Consider the following 23,584-nt stretch of genomic DNA (forward strand, 5'->3'; position numbering starts at 1 on the left):
TCTATTCTGCCTATTTAATCAAGTGGGAAAAATTGGATCTAGGAAATGGTCACAGAAACTTCAATACCAGCAAAAAAAGACAAGTGGTCACAACTTAGCTACGTTGAAATCAACTGCCTAGTTGCAGTCAATTGATGTGATGGGCACTTGTTTATTGAATAGAGACCCATAAAAACTAAGAGTTATTTCTTTAAGATCACAACAATCCATCCTAGAATATATCCGCACCACACATACTCCCTTAGCCGACCAATGAAACAAAAGTTAACTGCTTTTTAGTTTTGTTTAAAAAAAGTTTTGAGGAATTTCTGTCCAACCCAGAAATCAGAAAGAGACAGCTGGACTGAAGCTACAGACTGAGAACTAACTGATAAAGTTCAAACTTTTAATATTCATGTTGCTAGAGGAATTTAGAAAAATAGGAAGGGATGAGTTCATGCAGGGATTTGAACACAAAAATGGGAAGTTCAAAACTAGTTTGGCAGGGAGAAGGAACCCAGACTGTTGGCAGAATAGGGACACAGTATAACATAGAAAAGCAATCAGGTCAGAGGAAATACAGCGGTAGTAAGTTTCAAGGGAGTAAGACAAGGCTGGAAGGCCTACACTTTAATGCCAGGAGTATTAAAAGGTAAAATGGATGAGTGCGAGGATTGACAGGTGTAATTATGAAATAATAGCCATCGCAGAGATGTGGTTGAGTGAGGAGCACGATTGGCAGCTCAACATCCCGGGATATAGCGTCTTCAGGCAAGACAGAGGAGGGGGTAAAACAGGAGGAGGCATTGTATTATTAGTTAAGGAGGCAGGTACTGCAGTAAGGAGAGATGATATCTTGGAAGGGACATCAAATGAAGCTTTGTGGATAAAGCTTAGGAATAAAAAAAGGACAGCTATGTTGCTAGGTGATTATAGACACCCAGATTGTCAGCAGGAAATTGAAGAGCAAATATGTGCACAATTCACAGAGGGGTGTAAAAATAATGAGGGTAATTATATTAGGTGATTTCAACTTTCCCAACATTAATTGGGATAGCCATCATGTTAAGGTTTAGATGGAGTAGAGTTCTTAAAATGTATACAGGAAAACTTTTTAGGTCAATATGTCGAGAATCCAACAAGGGATGGCGCAGTGCTGGACCTAATTCTGGGGAATTAAGCCGAACAGGTGGTTGATGTGTTGGTGGGAGAGCATTTTGGTGATAGCGACCACGACATGATTCAATTCAAATTTGTTACGGACAAAGAAATAGGCAAATTGCAGAAAAAGGTTTTGGATTGGGGGAAGAGTAGATTTTAACAAAGTAAGAACATAAGAACATAAGAAATAGGAGCAGGAGTAGGCCATCTAGCCCCTCGAGCCTGTCCCGCCATTCAATAAGATCATGGCTGATCTGAAGTGGCTCAGTTCCACTTACCCACCTGATCCCTATAATCCCTAATTCCCTTACCGATCAGGAATCCATCTATCCGTGATTTAAACATATTCAACGAGGTAGCCGCCACCACTTCAGTGGGCAGAGAATTCCAGAGATTCACCACCCTCAGAGAAGTTGTTCCTCCTCAACTCTGTCCTAAACTGACCCCCCTGTATTTTGAGACTGTGCCCTCTAGTTCTAGCTTCCTTTCTAAGTGGAAAGAATCTCTCCACCTCTACCCTATCCGGCCCCTTCATTATCTTATAGGTCTCTATAAGATCCCCCCTCAGCCTTCTAAATTCCAACGAGTACAAACCCAATCTGCTCAGTCTCTCCTCATAATCAACACCCCTCACCTCTGGTATCAACCTGGTGAACCTTCTCTGCACTCCCTCCAAGGCCAATATATCCTTCCGCAAATAAGGGGACCAATACCGCACACAGTATTCCAGCTGCAGCCTCACCAATGCCCTGTACAGATGCAGCAAGACATCTCTGCTTTTATATTCTATCCCCCTTGCGAAAGAGGCCAACATCCCATTTGCCTTCTTGATCACCGGTTGCACCTGCAGCCTGGGTTTTTGCATCTCATGCACAAGGACCCCCTGGTCCCTTTGCACAGTAGCATGTTGTAATTTTTTTCCAGTTAGATAATAATCCAATTTGCTATGATTTCCTCCAAAGTGAATAACCTCGCATTTGTCAACGTTATACTCCATCTGCCAGATCCTCGCCCACTCACTCAGCCTGTCCAAATCTCTCTGCAGACCTTCTACGCCCTCCACACGATTCACTTTTCCACTTATCTTTGTGTCGTCTGCAAACTTTGTTACCCTACACTCAGTCCCCCTCCTCCAGATCGTCTATATAAATGGTAAATAGTTGAGGCCCCAGTACCGATCCCTGCGGCACGCCACTAGTTACCATCTGCCAACCAGAAAAGCACCCATTTATTCAGACTCTCTGCTTCCTGTTGGATAGCCAATCCCCAATCCACGCTAACACCCTACCCCCAACTCCGTGTGACCCAATCTTCTTCAGCAACCTTTTGTGAGGCACCTTATCAAACGCCTTTTGGAAATCCAAAAACACCGCATCCACCGGTTCCCCTCCGTCAACCGCACTAGTCACATCTTCATAAAAATCCAACAAGTTCGTCAAGCACGACTTTCCCCTCATGAATCCATGCTGCGTCTGCTTAATCGAACCATTCTTATCCAGATGGCCTGCTATTTCTTCTTTAATGATGGATTCCAGCATTTTCCCAACTACAGACGTTAAGCTAACCGGCCTGTAGTTACCTGCCTTTTGTCTATTTCCTTTTTTAAACAGCGGTGTAACATTAGCCATTTTCCAATCCGCCGGCACTACCCCAGAATCCAACGAATTTTGATAAATAACTACTAACACATCCGCTATTACCTCTGACATTTCTTTCAGTACCCTGGGATGCATTCCATCCGGGCCCTTGTCCACCTTCAGTCCTGTTAGTCTACCAAGCACTGCCTCCCTGGTAACATTAATTGTATTGAGTACCTCTCCTCCTACCAACCCTCTATCGTTAATATTCGGTAAACTATTTGTGTCTTCCACAGTGAAGACCGACACAATAAACCTATTTAAAGTTTCAGCCATTTCCTCATTTTTGGGGGGGGGGGGGGGGGTTTCAAAGATGAAATGGAGAAGGTACAGGCCCAACATGTTCCCTCTAGGGTAATAGGAAGGTGTAACTAACCCAAAGATCCATGGATGGCTAGAGACATCCAGAAAAGAGTGGCTTTTAATAAGTATAAGGGGAGCAAGTCTGCGGAGGCATTAGTGGAGTACAGAAAGTGCAGGATGGAGCTTAAGAAAGCAATTAGGAGAGCAAAGAGGGGATATGAGAGAGCTCTGGCTGGAAAAAGTAGGAAAAATCCTAAGATATTCTATAAGTATATCAATGGAAAGAAGAAAACCAAGGAAAGAGTTAAGGACCAAGGGGTGGAGGCAGTGGACATCTGTGGGTGGAGGCAGAGGATATTGGTAGGGTGTTGAACGAATATTTCACATCTGTCTTCACCCACAAGAATGAGATGGTAGTTATGGAACTCAGGGAGAGAGACTGAGGGGTTCTGGAGCAAATTGTCATAGGGAGTGACAAGGTATTAGCGGGCTTAAAAGTGGACAAATCTGCAGGTCTGGATGAATTGTATCCCAGGCTGTTGTGGGAGGCGAGAGGGGAAATTGCAGGGGATCTGACCCAACCTTTGAATTCCTTTCTGGTCACCGGCGAGGTGCCAGAGGACTGGAGAATGGCTAATGTGGTCCCACTATTTATGAAAGGTTGTAGATAAGCCAGGGAACCACAGACCAATGAGTCTCACGTCCATGGTTAGGAAACTACTATAGAAAAATCGGAAGGAGAGAATCTGGAAGCGATCCTCCCAAAAAAATTCGAAGTGCTGAATTAGTGGGAAAACTGGTGTAAACCAGTGACGACCCTCCCCGCCGTCCCCCAACCATGGCAGGCATTCCACCCCCCCCACTCCCGCCCCGGGAGGCAGACCCCCACCCTCCACCCCAGCCCGCCCCGATCGCTGGCCTCCCTCCTGCCCCGACTGGATGCGGGACCCCCACCCCCTGCCCCCTAAGCCTCACCCCCAGCAGGCCCTGCCCACAGTACTGCCCCATGCCCGGTGGACAGTGGCAAGGTGCCCCATGGGCATGGACACTTTGCCCCTTGGGCAGTGCCAGGGGGCACAGGCTGGCACTGCCAGGGTGTCCATACCCAAGGGACACCACCCCCCCCTGCCGCGCGACCCCCTTGGGGGCCCCGAATGCCCCCCTCGACTCCAGCGGGGTCTCCCACTAGTTCCCCAAAAATAGGGAGCTACTCTAAAGCCTGCTGAAGTGAAATTGTACTGGCGGGGTGGGAGATGCAATTGAGCCCAGAGAATTCAGTCCCGGGCCAGATAATCACATTTAAATTACATTCAAATAAAATTAAAATAATTTGCCTGCTGTTCCCGCCGGTTTCCAGTGTGGTACTGACCGCGTCGGATCTCCATTGCTGGGAGATGCGCATGTGTCGGGAACGCATGCACGAATCAGCGCTCACGGGATTTCCCCAGCCCGATGTGAAAATTAGCGTGTCGGGATGGGAGAATCGCCCCCTCTATCTCCATTTGGAGAGGCAAGGTTTGATCAGGGATAGTCAGCATGATTTTGTCAGACGGAGGTCATGATTAACAAATTTGACTGAATTTTTTGAGCATGTAACCAAGCATATAGATGAGGGTAGTGCGGTTGATGTTATTTACATGGATTTTAGCAAAGCGTTTGACAAAGTCCCACATGGGAGACTTATTAAGGCGCCAAATGCACATGGCATTCAGGATAATCTGATAAGGTGGATGCATAAGTGGCTTAGTGTAGGAGATAGAGGGTGATGACAGACGGCTGCTTCAGTGACTGGAGGCCGGTGACCAGTGGTGTATCATCCCTGTGGTACGCCACTGGGGAGAGTTACAGAACAAAGGTATCTAGGCGTACATGTTCACAGCTCTTTGAAAGTGGAGTCACAGGTGGACAGAGTGGTGAAGAAGGCATTCAACATGCTTGGTTTCATCGGTCAGAACACTGAATACAGGAGTTGGGACATCTTGTTGAAGTTGCACAAGACATTGGTAAGGCCACACTTGGAATACTGTGTGCAATTCTAGTCACCCTATTATAGAAAGGATATTATTAAACTAGAAAGAGTGCAGAAAAGATTTACTGGGATGCTACCGGGACTTGATGGATTGAGTTATAAGGAGAGGCTCAATAGATTGGGACTTTTTTCCCTGGAGCGTAGGAGGCTGAGGGATGACCTTATAGAGGTCTATAAAATAATGAGGGGCATAGACAAGGTAGATAGTCAATATCTTTTCCCAAAGGTAGGGGAGTCTAAAACTAGAGGGCATAGGTTTAAGGTGAGAGGGGAGAGATACAAAAGTGTCCAGAGGGGCAATTCTTTCACACAGAGGGTGGTGAGTGTCTGGAACAAGCTGCCAGAGGTAGTAGAAGAGGCGGGTACAATTTTATCTTTTAAAAAGCATTTAGATAGTTACATGGGTACAATGGGTATAGAGGGATATGGGCCAAATGCAGGCAATTGGGATTAGTTTAGGAGTTTAAAAAAAGGGTGGCATGGACAAGTTGGGCTGAAGGGCCTGTTTCCATGCGGTAAACCTCTATGACTCTATCCCCTACTGTTCACCATTTATATAAATGACATTGATGACTATGTGAGAGGGGTAGGATCAGTAAGTTTGTTGATGAGACAAAGATTGGCTGGGGGGTTAACAGTGAGGTTGAGTTTCTTGGGTTACAATAAGATATAGACGAGATGGTCAATTGGGTGGATAAGTGGCAGATGGAATTTAACCTTGAAAAGTGAGAGGTGATGCACTTTGGAAGAGATAACTTGACAAGGAAGTATCATATGAAAGGTCTGACACTGGGAAGTTCCAAAGAACAAAGGGACCTTGGCGTGTTTGTCCGTAGATCTCTGAAGGCGGAAAGGCAGGTTAATAGGGTGGTGAAAAAGGCATATGGCACACTCGCCTTTATAAATCGGGATATAGATTACCTGGGATGGAACATTTAAGTTATAAAGAGAGGTTGGATAGGCTTGGGTTGTTTTCTCTGGAGCAGAGAAGACGGACAGGCAACCTAATTGAGGGGTTCAAGATTATGAGTGGCTTGGACAGGGTGGATAGGGAACAGTTGTTCCCCTTAGTTGATGAGTCAGTTACGAGGGGACACAAGTTAAAAGTGAGAGGGGGGAGGTTTGGGGGGGATTTGAGGAAAAACATTTTTACCCGGAGGGTGGCAACGGTCTGGAATGCACTGCCAGGGAGGGTGGTGGAGGTGGGATGCCTCTCATCCTTTAATAAGTACCTCGATGAGTACTTGGCCAGCCATAACATTCAAGGCTATGGATCAAGTGCTGGCAAGTGGGATTAGCTAGGCAGGTCAGGATCTTTCATGCATCGAAGCAGACTCAATGGGCCAAAAGGCGTCTTCTTCTGCACTGTAGTATTCTGTGATTCTATAGATATCTCCAGAGAAGGGGTAAGGAGCTGGGACTCTCTGCCTCCAAGGAGGTTGATAAGGAGATGATGAAAAATTTCAAAAGGAAATTGGATGGGAACTTGAACAAAATTAACTTCCAGGCTACAGGGAGTTGGCATGTAATGACAATGACAATAGCAAGCATGCAGAAACTGATGCTAGCTGCTGTTCAAGCAAATGCTGTTAATGATTTTAAGTCAGATTTAGAAGGACAGTTGCGCAGCAAATTCTTATAATTTGTGGACAATCATGGATTCCCAGTGTATTTAAGGGCAGCATGATAGCTGCCATTTTTCATTCAGGAAACACAGACTTAGAGATGTGATATTCATAACTTTTGTCCAGTTGAATGCGCTTTTAAAATTAATAAGGCCCTGGAGATATGATTGTAAAAGATTTAAGGCAATAGTTAAGTTATCTGTTAAATATTCTCCTACTTGTTCCGCAAGTCAAAACCCTTGAGATTACTGAAGTACTTCGCAAGTACAAATTTCCTGCAGCTGGGTGAGTTCTTGAGTTCCGGTCGGGAGGCTGTGCTATCTGAATAGTGAGACTCACTAGTTGCCTCAATCTTCTAGTTTTGTTTGATGCCTTTATGAGTCAGACAGAAATGTCCCATTTATTTTTAAAATTTGACTCCTTAAATACCTTTGTATATTATCAAAACTGAAACTACACACAAAAATAAGTAGAGAGCAATGGGACTAAAAGACAGTATCGAAATAAAAGGGAACCTAAAAGTAATTTATGATTTGATTGTTATTGTCACATGTATTGGTATACAGTGAACAATATTGTTCTTGTGCACTATACAAAGCATATCATTCATAGACTGCATAGGGGAGAAGGAAAGGAGAAGGTTCAGAATGTAGTGTTAAAGTCAGTTAGGGTGTCAAGAATTCAAAAGTTTGATGGCAGCAGGTAAGAAGCTGTTCTTGAATCGGTTGGTGCATGACCTCAGACTTTTGTATCTTTTTCTTGCTGGAAAAAAGGTGGAAGAAAGTATGTCCGGGGTGTGTGGGGTCCTTGATTATGTTGGCTACTTTTCTGAGGCAGCAGGAAGTGTCGACAGAGTCAATGGATGGGATGCTGGCTTGTCTGATGGACAAGGCTATGTTCACAACCCTTTGTAGTTTTTTGTGGCCTTAGTTGGAGCAGGAACCATACCAAGCTGTGAGAAACCCAGAAAGGTTGATTTCTATGGTGCATCTGTAAAAATTGGTGAAAGTTGTACCGGACATACCGATTTTCCTTAGCCTCCTGAGAAAGTAGAGGCGTTGAACAAAAACAAGAGTCAAAGTCAGTACGGATATAAAATATATCCTTCAGGAGATAGCAGGCATGTAAAAGGTACTAAAAAAATCTTCACCAGTCTTCACTAAATATGAGCATGCCACCAATATACGGCAACGGAGGAACTAGTTATTCATTCATTGGATGTGCATGTCGCTGGTTAGGCCAGCATTGCTTGTTCATCCTTAACTGCCCTCGAGGTGGTGAAGGTGAGCTGCCTTCTTTAAATGCTGCAGTCCATATGCTGTAGATACACCCACAGTGCTGTTAAGAAGGGAGTTGCAGGATTTTGACCCAGTGTCAGTGAAGGATCAGCAAAAAATTTCTAAGTCCACATGGTGTGCGTCTTGGAGTGGAACTTCCAGATGCTGGTGTTCCCCATGCAAGCCCTGTACTTGTCCTGCTAGATGGTAGTGTTTGCCAGTTAGGAAGGTGTTGTCTGAGGAGCCTTGGTGACTTCCTGCAGTGCATCTTGTAAATGGCACACACTGCTGCCACCGTGCATCAGTGGCAGTGGATGTAAATGTTTGTGGATGGGATGCTGATCAAGTGAGCTGCTTTGTCCTGGATGATATTGAGCTTCTGGAGTGTTGTTGGAGCTGTACTTATCCAGGCAAGTGGAGGGTTTCCATCACACTCCTGACTTGTGCCTTGTAGATGAGGGACAGACTTTAGGGAGTCAGGATCTGAGTTACTTACTGCAGGATTCCTAGCCTCTGAACAGCTCCTGTAACCACAATATATTAGATATATATATATATAATTATATATGTGACCTCCAAGAGCCTTCCTTTGTGCTAAATATGACTCCAACCAGAGGAGAGTTTTCCCTGATTCTCACTGACTCCAGTTTTGCTGCGGCTCCTTGACATACTCGGTCAAATGCTGCCTTGATGTTAAGGGCAGTCATTCTCACCTCATCTCGGGAGTTCGGTTCTTTTGTCCATGTTTGAACTAAGGCTTTAGTGAGGTCAGAAGCTGAGTGAACTTGGCAGGCTCAAACTGAGTGTCAGTGAGCAGATTATTGCAAAGCAAGTGCAGCTTGATAGCACTGTTGATGACTCCTTCCATCACTTTACTGAAGATCAAAAGTAGACAGATGGGTTGGTAATTGGCCGGATTGGATTTATCTTGCTTTTTGTGTATAGGACTCGCCTGGGAAATCTTCCACATTCCCAGGAAGATACCTGTGTTGCAGCTGCCCTGGAATAGATTGGCTAGGGGCATGGCAAGTTCCGGAGCACAAGTCATCAGTACTATTGCCACGGTATTGTCAGGGCCCATAGCCCTTTCGTGGTATCATGTGGAGTAAATAGAATTGGCTGAAGACTGGCATGCAATGCTGGAGTCACCCAAAAGAGGCCAAGATGGATCAATCACTCGGCACTTCTGGCTGAAGATTGTTGCAAATGCTTCAGCCTTATTTTTTTGCACTGGGCTCCCATTTTATTGAGGATGGGGATATTTGTGAAGCCTGCTCCTTCAGGGAGTTGTTTACTTGTCCACCACCATTCATGACTGGATGTGGCAGGACTGCAGAGCTTCGAACTGATCCATTGGTTGTAGGATTGCTTAACTCTGTTTATCACATGCTGCTTACATGTTTGGCACACAAGGTAATCCCAAGTTGTAGTTTCACCAGGTTGACACCTTATTTTTAGGTATTACTTGTGCTGTTCCTGACATGCCCTCCTGCACTCTTCACTGAATTAGGGTTGAACCCCAGGCTTGGTGCTAGAGTAGAACCATGAGGTTACAGATTATAGTCCACAGCACCTCATGGATGTGCAGTTTTGAGTTGCTAGATCTATTCAAAATCTGTTCCATTAGCAGTGGTGTCACACATGGTGGAGGGTATACATTGTGTGGTGGCCATCCCTACCTTTAGTCATGGCTAAATGCATCTGCGGCAGGCAGATTGGGGAGGATGAACTCAAGTATGTTTTTCCCTCAGAACGTTCTTCAGACTCTGTCTAGCAGTTATGTTCTTTAGAACTTTACTATCATATCTGATAAAGAGACACTTAAAAGTATTCATAGAAAAATCATGAGGTGCATGCTAGATTACTGAGGGAAGGGTGACAAGTGCAGAGGTTTTGGCAGAATTTTTAATCCTCCTGAAGGGGTGGTGGAACCAGATTCAATGATATTTTTCAATAGAGGATTTAGTAAATACTTGAAGGGAATACATTTCCTACAAGCCACAGGGAAAAAAAAGAGAGGGGCAGAACTAATTTGGATAGTAGAACAAACAAGCTAGCATTGGCACAATGGGTCGAATGGCCTTCTTCTGCAATATGATACAAAGAGCCACAAAGAGCTGAATCTGACAAGACAATTTAAAAAATATTTTATCAACTATTTTTACATTTTTAATAATTTTATATTTTATTAGAGGGTTGGCTGTCTGCTAGCACCAATGTTCTTCAGCATGTTTGCTTCCACCATGCTCTCCGACATCTTGTATGATGTTGATCCCGGCATCAAAATCAGATATTACTTGGACAGACAGTGGTTCAATCTGAGATGACTCTAGGCAAAAGCCAAAGTCTCCAAGGACTACTTTGCAATTTTCTGTTTGCCAACGACTATGCATTAGTTGCAGCTCAGAGTTGGACATAGCTGAAGCTTGTTGCTACATTGTATCAGTCTGGGAGCAAAGAGGGGGAAGTCTTCTGACCAACTGAAAGACTACAAATGCAATAGTACTGCTCACTCAGCTCTACATGTGAGACTTTTAACTTTGTGCCAGTGTCATGCCAAGAAGCTCAACTACTTTCACTTGGGGTGCCTTTAAAACTTCTGATAATCAGATGAAAGGACAAAATACCAAATGCTGAGGTATCACCAAGCTGGCATAAGCATCCATACTACTGAGACAGTCACAACTGAATTGAACTGTTCACGTAGGCAGAATGCCTGCCCCATTGCTTACAAATGGAGAGTTGAATCTGGTGTGGTCTCAGGGCAGTCCAAGGAAACGCCACAAGGGCACTTTGAAGGGTTCACTTAGGAGTTTACATATTGACTTACCGAGTTGAAGCTCTTACAGGATTACTGCAACCAAATAAAAAAGTGTGGCCTTCTTTGAAAGCAAGCCCATATCAGAAGCAGAGCAAAAAAAAACACAAGGAAAGGAAATCCCATGCCAGCTAGTCATCTAAAACCCAATCGTCTGAAGTGTCCTGTTCAATCTGCAGCAGAGTTTTTCAGGCAAAGATAAGCCTTAGCAATCACCAATGTACCCACCAGAACCATGCCAAATACTCGAGATGGTGAACATGGCCATCTTATCCTCAAAGGACACTCAGAGCCAAAAATAGTTTAAAGCAGACAGTTGAAATAGTTTTTAAATTATATTTTTGAAGAAATTAAATTGCAACAAAAATCATGTTTCACAGTTAGAAAACAATAAATTCCCATACCTTCTGTACTCAGGCCAGGACTGGAAGTGAATTTGGCCACATCGACAATCTTCACAGCAAACTGCTGTCCTGTTTCTCGGTTGATACATCGTCGCACAACACTGAATGGTCCCCTGAAATTCAAAGGCACATGTAAAAACAAGTTATTAAAAGTTTAATCATATGCAAATATTCAATACTATAGTTCAGCAGACCAGTGTTTAGACCAGTGGACCAAAGTATTATGGATGAGACTTACAAAAAATCTCATCCAATAATTATACTTTTCATAGGAATTTTCAGAAGCTTTTTCAAACCTAATTGACACTATATTTTCACACTAATTTAAACTAATTAAACTGATAGTTTTCCCAGTTAAGAATTGTACAATTCCTCATCTAAACTAGCAATGTACTTTACACTTCATTAATGCTAACAAAGTAAACAGAGCATCAATCAATTGCTGTTATCAACATTTGCTAGTTATGCACAAACCGGGTTCTCAACTTGCACACATTTCATCAGTAGCTACATTTACATGTTAGTCGATTTGATATGCAACAATACTCTCAATAACCTCAAACATCAATTATCGTGAATAATCATGTCGGCAGTTAAGAAAATGCTGAGATTTCAACAATGGAAACATCTGAAATGAATACCCAAATACAAGTTACAGCTTTAGTGCAAATAAAATTTCTGAATTTTTCATTTTTTTAGTGTAAGCATTACTTGCCATTTCACTCACTATATAAGCTATGTGACTGTGTATTAATCAGCCCACTTGTCAAATAGCATGTTACCTTGGCAGAATATGTAAATAACAAATGAGATTTCATAATCAACACGTATTTCGAAATTATTAGCTGTAAATTTAAATGTACTCACTAACTACTTCTAGTGCTACAGAAGGGCAAACCTGTTAATTTAATAAAAGTAATCTCCAGGTATTACATTTAATAAAGAGCATATTTGCATTCAAGCAAGACACTTATGTAATTTAGTAGATGTGTGCATTCCAACCAGATTACATAGATTCAAACTAGTACTAATTTTCATAATTTGCATTGAGATTTAATGGTTACATATGTCTTCATGTTGGAGACCATTTAAATCATCAATGAAAATTTAGAATCTTGGATAACCAGTAGGTCCTTTAACATTTTTTTAAAACGCAGATATATATGGGGGACAAAGTGATATTAAGTTTGTTACATTTACATGAATGTAACAAAATACCAAAGAAAACTTAAAATAGCCACAGAAACATATAGCTGAACGACAAGGACAATTTCATTAATTATCTGGACTTCAAGTCATGATTCTGTACCAGCATGATTCTTTCTAAACACATTATCTAATTAACTGGGATGAACTAATTGATATATAATTTTAGACGGATATATAATGTTAGAGTGAAATACTAATGAGAATTTAGTTCCCTGACAAAATTGTAATTGCAATATTTTCCATTGACTTAAGAAGCTACTGTATAAAATCAAATAGGACAGAAGGCCACCATTTGGTCCATGTCTGCCTGCCCTGGTTCTTTGAAAGAGCTCGCTCCACTCTTTTTCCATAGCCCTGCCTTTTTTTTCCCATTTTCAAATCTTTATCTAATTCCCTTTTGAGAGCTGAAATTGGATCTGTTGCCATCACACTTTCAAGCAGTGCATTTCAGGTCATTACTCACTATGCAAACAAACATTTATTTCATCTCCCCTCTTGTTCTTTTGTCAAATATCTGGGTCCTCTGGTTACCAGTTACCGACACATCCGCAACCCCCTGACCCAGTGGAAGTTATTTCTGTAACAACAAAACTTGCATTGTGCGTGCATTGTCCACTCCAGATATTTAACACCATCAATGTGCTTAAGTAAATGGCCGGTATAGGAATCATATTTTCAAGTGGGTTTACAGGTTTGTGTGTGCAGTCATTGTGGTGATTGTCCCTTTAAAGGCAACACAGCAGAGTAAAGATCACCTGGCTTGGGGGACCAAGTGGGACTGACAATGGGTAATCACCCCAGGGGGTAGTCTTCTCTTAGGCAGAAGACATGTAGGGGACATGTGGCTGCTGTACTATTGCACAGTTCTTATTAATAAATCCTTTTATCAATCTAATAAAGTCTGTGAAATGCATCATTACAATGTGGAACATCAGCAACTCTTCTACGAAGTGAAAGAACAGAAATAGGTGTGTCGTGTACAGTAGCTGATACAGCACATGTTGCAATTAGCCAACGGGAACATGGATGTGTTTCATAAAATTAATCTTGCTGAAACAGCACAGAAAGGTTGCCAGATTTATACTGAAATGCAATAGCTAAACATCTTCCGCCCACCTAAAAGCTGTTGGCTCCAAGCATCAGTTCTCCTTCCCTTCTGACATCAATAGTCCCTCAACCATTTTATATTGTGGTTGGTTGAGTGCTCACTCATTTCGAGCATTTTGATATTATCTCTGAACTTTGCAATTAATTTCTAAAAATCAATTTTTAAGTTCTGGTCTCTCTTTTTTAATTGTGCGATGAAAATGGAAGAGGTAATCTGTAGCTGGATTGGGAAGATGAATAGGAACAATTAAGAACATAAGAGTAGGCCATTCAGCCCATCGAGCCTACTCCGCCATTCAGTATGATCATGGCTGATCATCCACTTCAGCGTTTTTTCCCCCCCATACTATCCACATATTCCTTTATGTCATTGGTATTTAGAAATCTATTGATCTCTACTTTAAACTTGCTCAACAACTGACTATCTACAGCCCTCTAGGGTAGAGACTTCCAAAGATTCACATCCCTTGGAGTAAAAAACAATTCTCTTTTCGATCCCAAGAGGCTTCCCACCTTATTTTGAAATTGTCCCTGGTATTAGACTCCCAACCAGGAAGAAAATCATGCCAGCATCTACCTTATCTATCCTTTTAAGTATTTTGTAGGTTTCAGTGAGATTACCTCTTATTTCCCCAATCTCTCTTCACAGGATAGTCCTGCCATCTGGGAACAAGTCTGATGAACCTCTGTTGAACTCCCTCTATGGCAATAATATTCTTCCAAAGTTAAAGGGATCAAAACTGCACACACTACTTCAGATGTGCCATTGTTCCATGAGATTTTAATTACCTACTCATGGATTGGAAGAGAAAAGGAGTTAACAGAGCAAGCTAAATGAATTCCGAAATATGCGCAGGGCTCATTTCACAAGCAGTATGGTCTTACAGCTTATGGCAATATGTTGCTAGACCTAGTTATGAGTAATGAAATAGATCACAGGTAGCTTAAATGTGAATGACCACCTCAGCAGAAGTGACTATAATATGATATACTAGAGAAAGTAATTGCACTTTGAATGGAGAAAGTTGAGTGATGTAGAAGAGAGGAATTTTGGAAAGATTAGATTGACAAGACATTAAGCAGAAACAGCCAAAATAAGGCTAAGGGAACTTTGTATTTTATGGTCGTTGACATATAATGGTGAAACTATATAAAATTTTAAGATTACTAAATAAAATTTTGAGCATCACGCTATGAAGCTCATTGAAGTAATAAAAGAGGATACAATACAGATTCAGTAACATGTTGCTTGACATGAGAGCATACAAATATGAAGGCAGATTTGAAAAGACTGGGGTGTTTATGTTAAAACAGAAGGCAGAGGGGATTAATTGTTCAATCCCAAACATCGTCTTATGCAAATACTACTCTTAGCAATGTTTTAAACACACGTTTATTTTTTTTAATTTTTCCACTGCCTCAGAAAAGCAGCCAGCATAATCAAGGACCCCACGAACCCCGGACATACTCTCTTTCACCTTCTTCCGTCGGGAAAAAGATACAAAAGTCTGAGATCACATACCAACTGACTCAAGAACAGCTTCTTCCCTGCTGCCATCAGACTTTTGAATGGACTTATATTAAGTTGATCTTTCTCTACGCCATAGCAATGACTTAACACTATATTCTGCATGCTCTCTTTTGCTTCTCCCCTATGTACTCTATGAACGGTATGCTTTGTGTATAACATGCAAGAAATAATACTTTTCACTGTATATCAATACATCTGACAAAAGTAAATTAAATCACATCATTCAAGGGATGTGGGTTTCACTGGCTAAGCCAGCATTGATTGACTATCCCCAATTGCCCTCGAGAAGCTGGTGGTGAGCTGCCTACTTGGACCACTGCAAGTCCATGTGAAACAGGTACATCCACAGTACTGTTAAGAGTGTTCCAGAATTTTAATCCAATGACAGTGAAGGAACGGCGATATATTTCCAAGTCAGGATGATGAGAGGCTTGGAGGGGAACTGCCAAGTGCTCCTTTCAAGTATCTGCTGCCACTGTCCTTCTAGATGGCAGTGGTCGTGAGTCTGGAAGATGCTGTCTGAGGAGCATTGGTGAGTTACTGCAGTGTATCTTGTAAATGATACACACTACTGCTACTGGGCGATGGTGGTGGTGGACTGAGTGAATGTTTGTGGATGGGATGTCAATTAAGCGGCTGCTTTGTCCTGGATGGTGGTCAAGCTTCTTGAGTGTTGTTGGAACTGCACACATCCAGGCAAATGGAGAGTATTCCATCATACTCCTGACTTGTGTCTTGTAGAGATTGTGGGGACAGGCTTTAGGGAGTCAGGAGGTGAGTTACTCACCATAGAATTCCTAGCCTCTGACCTGCTCTCTTATCACAGTATTTATATGGCTAGTCCAGTTGAGTTTCTGGTCAATGGCAACCCCCAGGCTGTTGATTGTAGGGGACTCAGTGATGACAATACCATTGAATATCAAGTAGCAATGGTATTATCATATTCCCTTGCTGGAAACACTACATTCTGCTCTCTCTCCTTTCCTTTTCTATGTATGGTATGCTTTTTCTGTATAGCGTGCAGGAAACAACACTTTTCATTGTATACTAATACATGTGACAATAAATCAAATATTCATTGCCTGGCACTTGTGGGCATGAATGTTACTTGTCACTTGTTAGGCCAGGCCTGGATATTGTCCAGGTCTTGTTGCATTTGGACTCCCTTAAAATGGGGTAGAAAGGAATTATGCCTAAACATAGTTATTCATCTGCTATTACTATCAATAGGAATTTCTAGCCATTATTGAGCTTCATTTCAAACACATTATTTTAGGCATGATGTTCATGAACTTTAACAATCTGCAACTACTGGGAAAATTCGTAGATAATTACTACTTCACAAAAAGTAAATCATATTTACTAATTGTATTAAATGAAAAAATATCATTAGTTCTCATTTGAAAACTTCAATTCCTCTCTAAAGCCTTAGTTTGGACTTAATATCTTTGCTCTGTGTTGACCATTAGCTGAAAGAAGATCCTTAAGTCTGGGCAATTCAGTGGCACTGTGGTTAGCACTGCTGCCTCACAGCACCAGGGACCCAGGTTCGATTCCAGCCTTTGATGACTGTGTGTGGAGTTTGCATGTTCTCCCCATGTCTGCGTGGGTTTCCTCCTGGTGCTCCAGTTTCTGCCCACAGTCTAAAGATGTGCAGGTTAGGTTGATTGGCCATACTAAATTGGCCCTTAATGTCAGGGAGATTATCACGGTTAAGATTTGGGCTTACGGGGACAGGACCTGTGTGGGAATGTTGCCAGTACAGGCTCAAACGGGCCAAAAGATCTTTCTGCACTGTAGGGTTTGCATGTATGCAAGTCTAAGCATTTGCAAAGTGCATAACGTCTCAGGATTCATCATTGGGATTTAAGTGAGCTGAATAACAATGTTTCTCAGTCTCCAATGAGATCTACTTTGTTGTTCTTAAAAATGAGACAGGAAATGATTTTAAAAATTATTCAAATACAATTTACACAGATTTGTTTTTAAAAACCAAACAGAATTACACAGAAATTAAAATGCAGGAACAGGCATTGCAGCCATTTATATCCTCCATACAAGCTTTAGTCTGAATCTCATGTGCCCGCTCTGTTCTTAGATCACATTATTCTCCTCTTTCCTCCAATTACCTATTTAATCCATTCTTAAATGTTGACATAGTCTCTGCTTCAATCAGTAACTCCAGAAAGGCTCATAATCCTCTATGTAAAAACATTCCTCGATCATAGTTCTAAAGCTCTTGCATATATTTTTAGATCTATGTCCTCTCATTTTCGATCGTTCATACAGTGGAAGCGGTCTGTTCCTATCGAATCTCTATGATCCCCTCAGAATGTTATATACCTCTCTCAAATCTGATTCCATTTTCTTTGAATAAAAATAATTAATTTTTCAAGTCTTTGTATTGCCACATTTCAAGCTGAGTAAACACATATATGGGAACACTTATCTAAAAGTTACATGCAATATCACAAACCATCCCAAATTGAACATACATCACCACCTCTTCATTGCTGCTAGGTCAAAACCCTGAACTAAAATCCCGGGGGAGCACCTGTGTCACATGGACTGCAGCAATTCTGGAGCAACCCATCACCATCACCTCCATACTTACTTTTATACATATTCATTATTACATCTTGAACTTTTATATTTTATGCATTTACTAAAACACAGTATAAATTTGCGTTTCTAATAGTCTTTAGCAATTAAGGTGCATTGAACCTCTAAAATCCCCCATGTCTTCCACATTAACTTTTTATGTTTCAAGAAGCCAAGGAGGACTAGATACTGAGCTGCTCCACTACTTACCTTATGCTCTGCATCTTTTCTCAGGTTGTTTTGAATCACATCTTATTACTTTCCTCCTTCACTGTCACGAAGCTTGCCAAACAACCAAAATGTTTGTCACTGGTTATAAGGGTTTATGTCCCCTGTCATGCATTTGAAATTTTAAAGCAAGTGAGATGTAATATTTTCTAGTCCCATCATCAGTTTATCTCGTTGTACATGTCTAAATCTGTAACTGGAGCTGTGAATGATAATGTTCGTCAGCTGACCCAGAAATGTATGCTTTTAGCATAATTATAATTTTGGCTAGATTTGCATAAGTTATTAACCAATCGAGACTGAAAGGCGAGAAGATGTAAATTAGCCTCATTTTGTCTATTTCTGGCAAAAGCTAAACATTTTGGAAGAAAAAGTGAGAAATTGATTTGCACAGTATTTTTCTACAATATTCTGCTTATATTGTATTTTTAGGTATAGTGCAAGGAACTCTCAACTTTTTAGAGGGTATTGAGTAGTTTAGAAATCTTCTTGAAATAAACCTTTACATGCTTATCAACTCTTTTTTAACAAGATGTTTTCCATGAAGTGACCGAAATATTAAAATTGTGTCCTAATTCTCCAACTACATTAAAACATAGCCGGTGACACAAACCACCTGTCAAAACAAATCTGCGTCAAATAGACCACTACAAAGGAAATAAACGTTCCCCTCTCACAGTCAACTCCCAGCGCAACAAAAGTCATAAGGATGGCAGAATCCATTAAAGCACCTTTTTTGCAGTACCTTATCCCTTTCTCTCATCAAGACTTTGAAACTTTGAGAGGTAGCTAACAAAGGGAAAAAAGCAAAGTGAATATGCTTCTCAGAGAGAGGGGAAAGAGAGAGAATGGGAAAACAGCAGCTAAATTAAGACCTTCAAGTATTTTCCTTCTACGGACTGCACACGAATCAAGCATCATAGTCTCTGTCCGACCTGGTTAGTTATGAGGAAAGATTCTCTAAAGTTGGTTTGCCCAAGGAAAATAAATCAGGCAGAATTCTGGAATATGCACCTAACCGTACACAATTAATTTTTGAATGATTTTCTTGGTATTTATTCAGGAGTCCACTCCCAGCTTTCTGCCAATACTGCTCTTAACTAGCTGCTCGAAAGTGCAAAAGTGTGACCAAGCAGGCTGCCCATCAATTTGCTTTCTCCTTTTGGATAATTGCCTGAGTTTCTTGGGCTTCAGAGCAGAGCCTCAGAATTAAGCAGTAGGATGCATCAAACCTGCTTATTGCCACACGGTGGCGCCACCTGATGACTTTGTGTTCCAACAAGTTACACTATTATTTAATTAAAAAAAACAGGAATGCAAACCTCATCTGTTGCACATAATTTCTATGAATATTCATTGGTAAAACTGTTTGTGGAAACTGCATTTTGAACATCTGATTAGTTGGTGGAGCTGTTTAATAAGGAATACAAATTATCAGCAGCACAGCCTAAGAAAAATGTAACAATGAGGTTTGCAATGTATTGATTGGAATCTAGCTTATCGCTGCATTTCATTTCAAATATATGTCTTCAGTTAGAACACCAACGATCTGTTCTTAGCCACTTAAAATATTAAGATCACATTTGTCTGAACAGCATTTTTTGAAGTATACTCTTTTGCATCAATAGCATAATTCGTAATTACAGACCTGCTTTTTAAAAACAATTTGGATATACTGCACTGCTGATATTACTTAATCTTGAAACCCAAGATTATGAACATGATCAGACTTAAATTTGTAGATATTCATTCTTTCATACACTACACCAGAAAACATTGAATACCTAAAAATAAATTGTAATGCAACTGAACAAACTGAATTCTATTTATGCAAGAACAAATTTGCATTTATGTAGTGCCTTTCATCTTCTTAGCCCAAGCACTTCACAAGCAAAGAATAAATTTTGAAGTGTAGTGACTTAAATAGACTACCTTAATTTGCATAAAGGTCCCACAATTGGACAGTTAATCTGCTCCTAGTGTTGTTGAGTGAATGATAAATATTGACCAGAGCACTGAAAGAACTCCTCAGCTCTTCATCTGATTTGATTTATTGTCACATGTATTGGTATACAGTGAAAAGTATTGTTTCTTGCGCGCTTTACAAAGCATACCGTACATAGGGAAGAAAAGGAGGGAGAATGTGCAGAACGTGTGTAGTGTTACAGTCATAGCTAGGGCGCAGAGAAAGATCAACTTAATCCGAGGTAGGTCCATTCAAAAGTCTGATAGTAGCAGGGAAGATGCTGTTTTTGAGCCGGCTGGTACATGATCTCAGACTTTTGCATCTTTTTCCCGACGGAAGAAGGTGCAAGGGAGTATGTCCGGGGGCTTGGGGTCCTTGATTATGCTGGCTGTTTTTCTGAGGTAGCGGGAAGTGTAGACAGTGTCAATGGATGGGAGGCTGGTTTGAATGATGGACTAGGATTCATTCATGGCCCTTTGTAGTTTCTTGCAGTCTTGGACACAGCAGGAGCCATACCAAGCTGTGATACAACCAGAAAGAATGGTGCATTCTATGGTGCATCTATAGAAGTTCTTTTTAAATTTGATTTGTCACATGCATTGGTATACAGTGAAAAGTATTGTTTCTTGCGCACTATACAGACAAAACATACCATTCACAGGGAAGGAAAGGAGAGTGCAGAATGTTGTGTTACAGTCATAGCTAAGGTGTAGAGAAAGATCAACTTAGTGCGACGTAGGTCCATTCAAAGGTCTGATGGCAGCAGGGAAGGTGTTTGTGAGTCGATTGGTACATCACCTCCAGACTTTTGTACCTTTTTCCCAACGGAAGGTGGTGGAAGAGCATATGTCCGGGGTCTTTGACTATGCTGGTTGCTTTCGAGGCAGCGGAAAGTGTAGGCAGCGAAATTGGATGGGAGGCTGGTTTGCGTGATGGACTGGGCTTCATTCACGACCCTTTGTAGTTGGTGGGAGTTGTAGCAGACATGCCGAATTTCCTTAGTCTCTTGAGAAAGTAGAGGCATTAGTGGGCTTTCTTAATTATAGCTTCTATATGGAAGAACCAGGACAGGTTGTTGACCTGGACACCTAGAAACTTGAAGCTCTAGACCATTTCTACTTCGCCCCCATTGATGCAGACAGGTGCATACCCTCCACTGTGCTCCCTGAAGTCGATAACTATCTTCTTCGTTTTGTTGACATTGAGGGAGAGATTATTGTTGTCGCACCAGTTCATCAGATTCTCTATCGCTTTCCTGTACTGTGTCTCATCATTGTTTGAGGTCCAACTCACAAAGGTGGTGTCATCAGAAAACTTGAAAATCAAGTTGGAAGGGAATGCGACCATACAGTCAAAGGTTTATAAGGAGTATAGTAAGCGGCTGAGGACTCAGCCTTGTGGAGCATCGGTGCTGAAGATGATCGTGGAGGTGGTGTTGTTGCCTATCCTTACTGACTACAGTCTGTGGGTTAAGGAGTTTAGGATCCAGTTGCAGTGGGAGGAGCCAAGCTCTAGGCCACAAATTTTGGAGAGGAGTCGCTGAGCTGTAGTCTACGACTAGCAGTCTGACATAGGTGTCTTTGTTATCCAGGTGTTCCATGGTTGAATGTAGGGCCAGGGAGATGGCATCTGCTGTGCACCTGTTGCAGTGATGGGCAAACTGTAGTGGACCTAGGCAGTCTGGGAGGCAGGAACTGATTTGTGATATGACTAACCTTTCGAAGCACTTCATAATGATGGATGTCAGAGCCACTGGATAGTCATTAAGGCACGCTGCCTGGCTTTTCTTTGGTACCGGGATGATGGTTGTTTTCTTGAAGCAGGTAGGGACCTCAGATTGGTGTAAAGAGAGATTGAAGATATCTGTGAATACCCCCGCCAGCTGGTCCAGGCACTCCATCTGAGCCAGTTGTTTTTCGTGGCCATTGTGAAATAATGCCGGGGAGGAGGGTGGCGTGGCACTATAAATGTTTGGGTGCCATCTGTGGTTGGTGTGATCCTTCTGATGAAATGTTAAACCAAATTCCTTTTGTCTTTTCCAGTCAGTTGGAAATTATAGATGACATAACACTGATTGAAATAAATTCATCTCCCTTTCCTCAATCAAAATTATCTAAACAGATTAACTGATTATTCACCTTGCTGATGTTTGCAGGACTTTGCTGTATAACTCCCATATGTATGCACATAATGACAATAACTGTACTCACTATTGCAATATTGCACTTAAATTGTGCGAGAAAAGGTCAGTTTGAGACAGATTTCAGAATTTCTTTTCCCAAAACCATAAGAATTGCATAAACATTTTTGTAGCATTTTCTTCTATTACTTAAGCATTACTTTCCCCATGGGAAGCCCTGCCATGAAATATTAATACTTTCTATAATTATATGAGCAATAGGCACAAACTAAGTCACAAAAATTAATACAATTTAAGCAACCTTTTTATTTTATTGAAGTAGAAAGTATCATCTTTGAAAAGTGGTTCTATTGCGAATGCACAGAAGTCCCATTGGGAACAGGCAGACACAATTCAAAGGCTACTCAGTCAGTTCTTAATTAGAATATAAACAGAGAGAGCAAGGAGGCACCAAGCAAATACTGCAGCATCTCCTAATTGCAAGGAGCGACAAAGGAAAAGGAAACCATGAGAAGTGTCACATTAGGATTGTCCTAGCACCTCCTTAAGGTTAACCACTGAGCATTGCAGCAGCCTGGGAGCACATTATGTACCTGGTTCTTTGACTACAAAAACATCAAATTGGTAGCTGAAGAAAATAACAATTGCAGAAAGACAGATGGAAGGGAAATTTAGCCAAAAATGCCCAAGTGCCGAAAAAAATCAAAAGAAAGTAATTTTGTGGAATTTTATGCAAAGGTTATGGGGCTAGCTTTTGGAAATAAGTTTGACCAGTTTTTGACAAAACTGTGGTGATACCACAGCATAAAATGCTGAGGCAAGAACTCAAAGGATGAAACTAGAACTGGGAGGTGAGAACTATTGACAGACTGAATAGGCTGGGGATTTTAAAAAAAGGTTGAGGGTTGATCTGGCAGAGGTTAAGACAAGTGTTTGGTGGAATAGACAGAGAAAATGTTTCCAACTGAGGGGAGACAAAATCTAAGATAAATCCTATAGGGAATTCAGGAGAATGTTATCACTCTTTAGGTAAAGAGCAACCATAAGGAATCACTGAGGCAAGTAGCACAAGTATATTTAAAGGGAAACTAGATGAACACAATGGAGAAAGGAATAAAAGGGTATGCTGATAGAGGGGTGGGTGGAGTGCAGATGGTGGAATAGTCCATTTGAGCCTGACGGCCTGTTTGTGTGCTGTAGATTCAATGTAACTGTGTGTATTATTTGTATAGATAGTTCAAAATTTGACTGCAATGATGGAGGGAGGCAAACAAAATCATAAAATGCCTATTGCATTAACACTTGCAATATTTTACTAGAACAAGTGTTGAATGAGGTCTGTTCTTAAAGCTTCACCCTACCATTTTCTGGTCATTACCCGTTGAATTCATCCATATATCTATTAAAGGAAAATAAACATAAAATAGCATCAAGTAGTTCAACCATTAAATATAATGGGTCCAGTAGACTACCATCCTGCTGCATTGCAAATAGCATCAACAATTAAGATGCTTACTACCTTGTACTGCTGACTTTTTATTGACATTCAAAAATGTCTCAAAATTACCT

General features: G+C 41.3%; 1 protein-coding gene across 4 annotated transcripts in view; it reads right to left on the bottom strand.

Moving 5' to 3' along the window:
• caska (calcium/calmodulin-dependent serine protein kinase a) overlaps positions 1-23,584 on the bottom strand; it is a 405,920-nt gene that overhangs the window by 320,588 nt on the left and 61,748 nt on the right. For all 4 annotated transcript variants that reach the window (XM_078232613.1, XM_078232612.1, XM_078232611.1 and 1 more), the window contains exon 2: positions 11,234-11,346. In XM_078232613.1, coding sequence (XP_078088739.1) covers positions 11,234-11,346 — 113 coding nt within the window. The remainder of the gene's footprint in view (positions 1-11,233; positions 11,347-23,584) is intronic.

The sequence above is a fragment of the Mustelus asterias genome, chromosome 17 (assembly GCF_964213995.1).
Source record: "Mustelus asterias chromosome 17, sMusAst1.hap1.1, whole genome shotgun sequence".
NCBI classification, from domain to species: domain Eukaryota; kingdom Metazoa; phylum Chordata; class Chondrichthyes; order Carcharhiniformes; family Triakidae; genus Mustelus; species Mustelus asterias.